The sequence below is a fragment of the Pavona decussata genome, unplaced genomic scaffold (assembly GCF_977016875.1).
Source record: "Pavona decussata unplaced genomic scaffold, jaPavDecu1.1 SCAFFOLD_156, whole genome shotgun sequence".
In the NCBI taxonomy this organism is placed as follows: Eukaryota; Metazoa; Cnidaria; class Anthozoa; order Scleractinia; family Agariciidae; genus Pavona; species Pavona decussata.
The window spans coordinates 5,754,521-5,765,000 of record NW_028145568.1 but is presented as its reverse complement, the minus strand read 5'-3'; the positions used below and the strand labels follow the sequence as shown (position 1 = coordinate 5,765,000).

The following is a 10,480-nucleotide window of genomic DNA, read 5'->3' as shown; positions in this document are numbered from 1 at the left end:
CAGAACATTGTTGTACTCAAAGCTGCAATCCCTTTTGATTGAAAATATTATTATGTTAACACATGTGGAAAACAGGAGACGAGTGGTTCAGGATTTCGAAACAGGTTTCCATCAGAGATTTGTTATGAGTTACCCAAAGTACATCGATAGATAGTATTGCGTTAATCTGAACGAGCGAAAAGTAATCCATTATTTTACTTTATTTTCGACGCTGCCGAAAGCTAAAATAGCGTTTATCGAACTAAGATCGATTTCGAAAAGACTAAAGCCCTTCAGGTCCTTTGAATAGTATTTTCGAAAATACTCACTGTACACGTTATTTGGGCAAAATATGAAGAGATTCATAATTTCACGACTGACGCCCGATTCTCGATGTTTACAGACATTGGCTATTACTTTTTATAACAAGTTAGAGTACAATACAAACTTAATTAATTCATCTAGCAAGGTTTCTCAGAATTAATTTAGATCTCAAGGAAAAAATTCCGGCCTCATAGAATCCTAAGAAAACTGAGGACAGCAAAAGGACCTTCATGCAGTGACTCATAATACTGAAATAAACTACTGTATTTTAATCACAAAGCTCAATTCAGACAATCCTAGCCAACATTTTTTGGGACAGATAACAAAATAGCATAGCCAGTGAAAAGTTTTATTCTGGATATCTACAACGAGTCTCCATAAGCTTACTGAAGCTGTCATTGCACATTTCTGAAGCCCCCATCCCCCAAGCAATGTTAATAGCAACTGCGATCATTCGGACTGTAGATAAACACATCAGCGTAACAACATTGTTTGGGGAAGGGGAGGGAGGAGGGGAAACATTTCGAGGTGAATTTTGCAAATCGTCCCTAATTTTTTGGCCGGGGTTGTAGGCGTTTTAATCTAAACTAGAAATACGTGACTCGCAAAACCTCGCGAAGCTGGGGCTGGGTGGAAAGCTCTCTTTACTCGTATTGTAGCATCAAATGGGGAGATTAAAAGGTTTCTGAACATAGCAACTATTTAGATGAGCATGGTATTTTCGAGGTTCCACAGGCTAGTTTAATTTGCGGTGAAAAATCTATTTCTGACGAGACGAAATGTACAACGTGCGTGAAGCGCTGTCGTGTTCGATGAATTTATTCCCACGGAAAATTATTTTACGGCGATCACAAAACGTGTAATTTCTTCAATGCAATCTTTCACAAAAAGATTTGTTAAAGAAAGGGAAAAGATTCTGGAGAGATAGTTCTGTATCCAGTAAATATATTGATAAACATTGCAGTTGAAATTTGATCCGGCACGCAAACTCTCCCGATGCATGCAAATTTTGCTCCAAACGACGCCAGACAGTCTGACCTCATTCATACTTTGTTTTTCACTGTTGCTAGGCAACAGTGCGGACACCCTCAACGAAATATATAAACATACATATATCTGAGCTGATTTTCCAGAAGGTGGCTACAGAAATTGACGTTTTTGTTAACTTTTCTTAAGATATTTATTTATTTATTTACTAGAAATACGTGACTCGCAAAACCTCGCAAAGCTGGGGCTGGGTGGAAAGCCCTCTTTCGTGTTGTAGCATCAAATGAGGAGATTAAAAGGTTTCTGAACATAGCAACTATTTTGATGAGCATGGTCTTTTCGTAGTTCCACAGGCTAGTTTGCGGTTAAAAATCTATTTCTGACGCGATGAAATGTACAACGGGCGTGCAGCGCTGTCGTGTTCGATGGATTTATTTCCCACGGAAAATTATTTTACCGCGGCCACAAAACGTGTAATTTCTTCAATGCAATCTTTCACAAAAAAAGATTTCTAAAAGAAAGGGAAAAGATTGTGGAGAGATAGTTCTGTATCCAGTGAATATTGATGAACATTGCAGTTGAAATTTGATCATGCACGCATATTTTTTCCGATGTATGCAAATTTTTTTCAGACGACGCCAGACAGTCTGACGTCATTCAAGTGCGGACACCTTCAAAAAAACATATATATATATATATAAATATATTTTTCGCTCGAATTCGCGCGGCTTAGCTCCGCTCGGGCCGGCTCGGCCCGACAAATTTATTAACCTCGCTACGCTCGGGCCTTCGGCCCTCGCTTCGCGAGGAATTATTTTTTTTTTTAGCGTTTCCTATTGAATTTCACATCACTAAGTAAATAGATTACAATGGTCATTGGCAAATATTTACAAAATCAAAATATTTCTCTCTCCCCCCCCCCCCCCCTTCCTGGTTTGTTAACCTAGCCCCACTCTCTCTCAAACGTCTTTTAACCGCTCAACGATTTGGCTTTGACTTCGGCGCGCGCTCTGAGCTCAGAACTAAGTCATTAGACCTAGCGTTTCGTTTGGCTTCCTGAAGCAAAGTTTTCCTGAGGACATCATTAAGTCTAGTGAGGGAAAAGCCTTACGAGTGCAGTTCCTGCCTCGTCTAATATGCTTGCTACTAGTAGTCCTCGTTTAAGCTAAACGGGTAATTTTCAGTTACTCGGGCTTGGACTATTAAAGGCTTGTATGTTGTGGGCTTTGCTTGAGGAGGTGACAGTCTTTGGCTTTAAAAAGTAGGTCTTAGGGATGAGTTCTTTTCGGGCAACGTGAAATTTTTGCGAATTGTTTACCCAGCCAAAGACTTAGTATATTTTTGTGGTGGAAAAGGGCGCTAACCCTTCCCTTTTCAAATGTTGATTTCTACATCCGGGACTTAAGCTGATATGGAAAACACTAGCAAGAATGGGCAAGGATTTTCTCTTCAAGAAGCGTGAGTTTGAAAAGCTATTCTATTATTTTTCGCCTTTATAACTGTAGCGTTGTTAGGCTAGTGATCGATTAGTCAAGAAGTGCGATTTTGGGTCGGATTTCCGGTCTCAATGTCATAAATAATTTCCAGATGCTTGCTTGGGGTGATTCGGATTGTGTCATGGATCTAGACTGAAGACGAAAAATCAATTTAAAACGCTGTCTTGCTCCGATTAAGCCGATTCTGTTGTAGAAAGCTAGACTTGAGCGCTAAAAGACCGGGTTTTGGGTGAGATTAAAGATGCGTTGGCGCCGTTAATAATTGCCATGTCACACTTGTTTATTCGGATCACAGGTCATGTTTCATTTCACTCGGATGTCCATGTCACGTATAATTCCAAAGAAAAGCCCCTATTTTCTCTTGCATAGTATTTCCTGACCTTACTTTCTTGTGATGAACCGTAACTGGAGTATTGTTAATAGGGAGTTTAAGCAAATCGCTACGGCGAGCCTCACTACGGCTACCGGAAGTAAAATAATCCACTTACGAGTCATTGCGCATGTCAGTCGTTCGCATCCAGCCGTAGCGGAAAATCCTTCTACGCCAGTTGGAAGGTTTTGGCGTAGTCTGTGGTACGTGGACTTATGTCGCTTCTCTTCTCCGCTTTATACAGACTCTTGAGCAATTTTAGCGTATGAAATACATTTAAAAATTCCTTAGAAATAGTTTATCGTGAATATTTATCAAGCTCCCTGCTCCTTACCGAGTGAATCTGACTTATTTTTGCATCCTGGCCGGTTTGTCGAAGGATCAAAGCAGTGAGCACATGGCGAACGTAGCGAACGGCAGGAGAAATGCGTAAGTACAAAGTCCAAGTTTTCCTTTTCAAAGCTCAAAGACTACTTGAAATTCAAATAACTGAAGCCGAGGAATGACCAGAGTTATGAAGGCCGGGACCGTGTAGAAACTTTGATTTGGTGTATAGAGGCTCCAAATTGGCATTTTTACCACACGTAATATAATTCGCTCATTCACAGGAACGCTTACATTTTTTCCAGACGTTGGAATCTATTAACAGCTGGTCAGACAAGTGTTAAAGAAACGCATTCAATTAACATCTATTTTGAATTTTAATTTTAATGTGCACTGGCCAATTTTGGATTTTGCATGCGTTTTATATGTGTTGGTGGACGTTTGTAATGAATATAAATAGGCTTACATGTTTATGGGGAGCGAGTCTCCCTGTTTTTATAGTTAAAATATATGAAATTTACACCTCATTTTCACTTTTTCAAGTTAAATTTACCATATGGTGTTACATTTTGATTCCTCTACTGGGATGTATTTAACTGTACCTTTTGTGACCTTTTGTATATAAAATAATTCAGGGATCTTTCTCAAATGAAATTCTTCTTGATTATATGTAAGTCGGTGGTGGTTAGAAACAAAAAGCAGCCCAGAATATAACTTCTCTTGTGCAATTATATTGAGCCAAACCAAATTTACATGTAGTTGAACTGTGTGTTGAATAAGCTTTGTGATTTCCTATCCAGGCCTATGGAGTGGACAGAAATGCGTGATACTTTGTTATGCCGGGAGGTACTGCTAGAAGAACCTTACAAGTATAAGAAACGAAGTAATGAAAAAGGAAAAAAGTGGTCTGAAATAGCTGAAGCCTTGAATAAGAATCAAGAGGTGAAATTTAAAGTCACACAAAGAGGTGTCCGAGAAAGGATGGAACGGCTTCAAAAGAGGTACTTGGAAAAAAAGAAAGAGGAAGAATCAGCTAGTGGAATCGCAGTGGATGATTTAACTGAACTTGAAACCTTAATTGATGAAATAATAGAGCGGGAAAAGTTGGCAGAGGAAACCAGAGATTCCGAGGGAACCTCAAAGAAGATTGAGGTAGACAAACAAACTGCAGAGAAAATGCGAAAAGAGGCCATGGAGCGATTTGGAGAGACAAAGAAGAGATCCAAAGCTGAGGGTGATGAAGTAAGGCAGACAAAATGCAGGCGGAGTGGAAATGATGCAGTGCAATTTTTGAAGGAAAAAGCAGAGAAGGAAAATGAGTTTCGAACGGAAGAACTTGCCTTAAAGAAACAACACCAACAACAAGAAGCTGCCAGACAGGGACAGATTTTAGCCATGATGCAGCAGCAACAACAACAGACAGCAGCCATGATGGCCCTTATCGGAAGATTGCTACCAAAGAAATCTTAGAACATGGTTCAAGTTCTTTGCCTTTTTGTATTGTTGATGTTACCCTTTGCAGGTCTTTTTGTGTTAACTTGGGCTGTTGTCATTATTGAATGCTTTCAACCCAAAGTTCAGTTTTTAATTAGAAGTAGACAGGCATATGCTGTGATTTAAATTTGTTTTTGGTTTAAAATTTTTAAATCAGTTTGGTTTTTCTATTTTCCTTGACTTAAAAAAAAAAGGAAAATAAAAATAAAACTATCAAATAAAATTTTGGACCAGAAACAAACTGAAACCCCTCGAAAAAATAAATGTGAAATGACACTAGTTGGAAGAATTTGACAGTTCATCAAAGTTTTACTCAAAGATTAAATGTTAAAATGTTATTATTTTAATTCTACTTACAGCATCTTAATGTTTGTGCCTTATCATAAAAAGGTCTTTGATTGTGAAACATACATGTACAATTGACAGTTGAGTTTATGTTCCATTTCTCATTTGGGAAAAAGCCTCACCATTACTGAGACAACTCTTAACTTAAATGCAATAAATGCTAAATTTTTACTCTTTTTTAGGCAAAGTAATATTCCAAACTGGGTGGGTCAAGCTCAAAAAACTCTGATGTTTGGTTGCCATAGAGGCATGTGAGTGCATTCCTAAGAAGTGCACACACCACATACATTTTCCCCACACTGCTTAATCCAATCTTCAGATTTTTTTTGAAGTCCAAAAACTTGAAATAATTGATGATGTCCCCAAACAACCACTCCACTGAGGACCGAACTTCACTCATTGCTGAATTGTATGCCTGCATTTGAGGAGTTAACACTCCATTGCGAAATGGCGCCTGCAAATGAACCCTCAGGGGATAGGCGGGGTCGCCGTAGATGCACATTGGCTGCCCATGGAGATCGAAAGCAAACATCTGTAAACGCTGTAAAAGCTGAGAATCCCGAAGCATTCCAGCATCATGCCTTCTTCCTTCTAGGAAAAATTAAAAAAATGTTTGTTATCTGCAGATAATGTCGGTATCAATAATTATTTAGGTCAATCCAGGGGCGGTGCCTCGCATGGTCGTCCCGTTTCACCTACCCTTTTTGGGTCTCGCTTCTTTTTTTATTATTTATGTTATATACTGTAAGTGGAGTACCCAATAAAGCTGTTAAAAAAAAAATTAAAAAAAATCAGATTCCAATATTTCAGACAAACTACTGTCAATCCCTACCATGCATCCTATACCCTGCATTATTCAGACAACAACAATGCTCAAGTAAAAGCAATACTTTTCTTTAGACTTACAATTTTGACCAGTCTTAGTGGTGGTCTAGGGGAGGGCTCCACCCTCCTTAGACCCACCCCCCATTCTTGAGCACCTGGATCTGCCACTGACTTCCACCTTTTACAGGTAAGGGAAACTTCAAGAACAGAAGTACTTACCAACAGGGCCATACAGGTTTCCAATGATCCCATTTGGCAGAGCTAGGGACTGGAATTTTAAAGCATGCACTCTTTTATGACCGTTGTAGACAATTCTCTGATTATTATCTGGCCTCGCGATAGGCCTAACTGTTCCGTCAACAAAACCAAAACAGTTCTGCAATGGGGACCCTCTTTGGGAGATAACTTGGGCATAGGTTTGCAATGCTGGTGGGTTCAAAACTGCGGGATTCCAATCGATAATTCGATGACTATGGGCTGTATAGATGTAATCAAGCACCTCGTTTGTTACCATGCTCAAAACAGGGACAGGACGACCGAACCGTGGTACCATGTCACTGTACCGGCAAGGGTAAGCAAAGCGTTTTAGCAGCATACAAAGGGCTTCTGTGCCCTCGGCTTTGCTTCGCTGATTACAGCTAATCCAATCTGGGATTTGAAGTGCTTCTGCGAGTGCAGGTATATCTCGCTTTTTCACTCGAAATTCCGCAAGGCATTCATCATCTTCCATATCATCAAGGTCGAAGAGTGGATATGAACTGTACGGCAGGTCTAAGTTTGGACTCTGGTACTGTTCGTACAAAATCAGGAGTTCTTCGTCGTTAAGAATCCCTTGATCATAGCAAAGTAAAACGAAATCCCTTGTTTCTTTGAACGAAGTCATTTAGACGTACGAAAACAGCCTCGAAGACGCTTATGAGTCTTAAAAACTTCTCAGCCGTACTATTTGTATTTCGCGTTGCTTAAAGTTGAATTTTGGCGGGCTACGGCGAAGTACTCTCCCCAGACCTCCTTAACCACGATAGCCGTAGCAGCGCCAGCCGTAGCGATTTGCTTAAACTCCCTAATGACTAGCATATTCCTTCAGCTTAGAAAGTCTCAAAATGTGCTCAATTTCTGTAGCCACCTTTTTGAAAATCAGCTCAGATATATAAATATATTTTTCGCTCGAATTCACGCGGCTTGGCTCCGCTCGGGCAGGCTCGGCCCGACAAATTTATTAACCTCGCTTCGCGAGGAATCATCAAATTAAACCATGTATTTCACTCTAATTGGTCTAGACGTAGCCTCCTACACAGACAGTCTTTGGCTCGTCACGCACTCAACTCCCCCGTGACGTGACGAGCCAATGAACATCTACGTAGGAGGCTAGTCAAGACCACGAGAGAGAAGAAGAAACCAAAGTAGCAGAGCGCTGTCGAGTTTGCTGCTGCTTGTTATAAACATAAAGGAAAGAGAGATTGAACAACTATTAAAATTAAAAAAAATTAAAAGTTAACTATTAAATACACAATTTTAACCGCTTTAAATCACTTGTGGAGATTTATTTATTTTGTAATGATACCGGTTTTGACTTTAAATATAAATCCATCGCTGATATTCGTATTTTGAGCAAAAATCTCGATTTAATTTTAGTCTTTCAATTTTCGCTATCTTGTAACGCGCCATTGATTAGACTTAGTGTCAGATAAATTTCTTTTCTGCACGTGGCAACCATCATCAAGGAGTTGAAAGAACCTCTCACTTTTGACAGTGTTAACGCGGAGTTTTCATAACTATGGAAAATTCAAAGCAGTCTCGGCCGGTCTTCCCATACCAGGAGGCTAGTTCGAGCCAACGACAGAATGCTCGCAGTTCCTTTCTGGATAGTCGACGGCGAAAGATGAAAGCAGCATCGCGAGATGAACGGGTCTGGTTCTTCTCCTTGCTTGCTCTTAGCTCGCCCGGTCAATTATTTAGAGCAGGCAGGTGTTGGTACTCTTTTTCGTTCAGGTATAACCTAGCAAGGAAGAAACTTGTGGTATTCTGCTTGTTTTTGAACTTCTTTTTCTTTTATTTGTTCACACTAACATTTACAGCACCACTATGACAAGACCAAGGGAAGATGGCAACAAAGGATTTGGTCTTTCTATTTTTAAAACGTCCATGCGGGAACTGTGAATCAACTTTCAAGACCTCGTCAACCGTGAATTTAGGCTAACACTTGGGCGGTAGTTCTTATGCAATAGTACGCTTGCACGCGAAAACAATTAAACTTTTTTTTTCCTTGACAGTGTTACAATTGCCATAATAATTTTCCTCTGAAATTTTCAATACGATTTACAAATGATCTGAAGAAAAAAAGTAAGGAAAGCAATATAAAATTACAAGGAACATTTCTGTCTTTTACAAACGAAAACGGTATCTTCTACAAATGTGCAACGAACAGTTAAATAGAACACAATCTTCTTCTCCAAATCTAGGTTCCTCCTTTTCCCATAAATTCTTGGTACGTGTTTGCAAGATCGAAATCTTAATTGAAAGTACTGTGCGTGTCGTTACAACAGCTCTGGTACAACAGGTGTTTCCGTTGAATAATCAGTTGCAGATTAAAAGTTTTAACGCTAGCTAGTTATCCAAATGATAGAAAGAAAAATAAATTAAGGAAAAAAATCAACAGGTACTAACATCTTCAAACACGGCGGAATTACACTAAAAAATATGAAAAACAGGTGAACGAGTTATTTCCAGGCATTTCCAGAAAGGGGTTAAATGAAGGTTAAAATTTAACGAAATATGTTTTGACCAAAGGATTCTCATACGATCTTGACAAAACCAAGTAAGGAGAGTAATAAAAAACTTACAACGAACATTTCCAACCTTTACCAAAGAACACCCTCGGACTAAATGCAAGAGAATTCGTAAGTTAAATACAATTACCTTACAGTACAGTACAACGAAAACTTAAATAGAACACAACCTTCTTCTACAAATCTAGATTCCGCCTTTTCCCCATCAATTATATTGGTACGTGTTTACAAGATCGAACCCTTAATTGAAAGTGCAGTACGTTTAGGTACAACTGATCTGGTACAATAGGCGTTTCTGTTCAATAGTCAGTTGCAGATTACAAGTTTTAACACTAGCTATTGTTATGTAAATAAAAGAAAGTAAAATTTATTAAGGATAAAATCAACTGGTACAAATTCATCCTTAAACACGGCGGAATTACACCAAAAATTGTCAAAAACTGGTAAAAGAGATATTTCCAGGCATTTTCCAACAAGAGGTTAACTGAGGTTAAAATTAAACGACCCATATTTACGAAAAGATTCCCAAACGATCGGCACGAAACAAAGTAAGGAGAACAGTATACATTTTACAAGAAACATTTTGATCATTAAGAAACGAAACTCTCGGAGCTGAAATACAAGAAAGTTCGAAAGTTCGTACAGTACATTGCTAATAAAACACAACTTTCTTCTCCAAATCTAGGTTCCGCCTTTTCTTTTTTTATAAATTATCTTTGTACATGCTTACAAGATTGAAACCTTAATTGAAGGTACTGCACGTGTCTTGTGGAACAGATCTGGCACAATAGGCGTTTCTGTTCAATAATTAGTTTCAGATTATAAGTTAACACTAGCTAGTTATCTTAATAATAGAACGTTATAGCATAAAAATCGACTGGTAAAAATTTATCTTTAAATACGGCGGAATTACATTAAAAATTGTCACAAACGGGTAAAAGTAAACACTAAGTTCTTCTATTGTGTGATGTGTTATATATTTTATGCTAAGTATTTTAAACAGTTGTAAATAATAAATGTTTTAATTTATTTTCTTATCAGGAGAAAGCTAGAAAGGCACAACCTCATTTATCTCTTTTTCACTTAGATTTTTGAATAAACGGCTATTACTATTATTCCCCCGCAAGAGGTTAACTGAAGGTTAAAACTTAAGGAAATACGCGTTGACCAAAAGATTCCCAAACTATCGGGACAAAACTAAGTATGAGGAGAACAATATATATAATACAAGAAGCATTTCCATTATTTACAAACGAAAACTCTCGGGGCTGAAAAAATAGAAAAATCATACGTTCAATATAATTAAATAACAGTACTACTACACTACTAATAGAATACAGCTTTCTTCTCCAAATCCAAGTTCCGCTTTTTTTCCATAAATTATCTTGGTACGTGTTTACAAGATCAAGACCTTAATTAAAAGTACAGTACGTGTCGGTTCAACTGAGCTGGTACAATAGGCGTTTTTGTCCAATAATCAGTTGCAGATTATAAGTTTTAACACTAGCTATTGTTATCTGAATGATAGAAAGTATTAATTAACTGAA

General features: G+C 38.3%; 3 protein-coding genes across 3 annotated transcripts in view; 2 read left to right on the top strand and 1 right to left on the bottom strand.

Annotated features, from left to right (window-relative positions):
* LOC146465518 (zinc metalloproteinase nas-15-like) overlaps positions 1-10,480 on the top strand; it is a 48,526-nt gene that overhangs the window by 18,139 nt on the left and 19,907 nt on the right. The gene's annotated exons all lie outside the window — the stretch shown is intronic.
* Positions 3,410-5,445, top strand: LOC146465520 (uncharacterized). Its single transcript, XM_085128446.1, has 2 exons — positions 3,410-3,585; positions 4,281-5,445. Exons 1-2 carry the CDS (start codon positions 3,554-3,556, stop codon positions 4,948-4,950), a joined length of 702 nt encoding a protein of 233 aa, XP_084984572.1. The 5' UTR covers positions 3,410-3,553; the 3' UTR covers positions 4,951-5,445.
* Positions 5,498-7,202, bottom strand: LOC146465519 (uncharacterized). The gene is made up of 2 exons (XM_085128455.1): positions 6,364-7,202; positions 5,498-5,910 (listed from the first exon to the last, which is right to left on the bottom strand). Exons 1-2 carry the CDS (start codon positions 7,025-7,027, stop codon positions 5,498-5,500), a joined length of 1,077 nt encoding a protein of 358 aa, XP_084984581.1. The 5' UTR covers positions 7,028-7,202.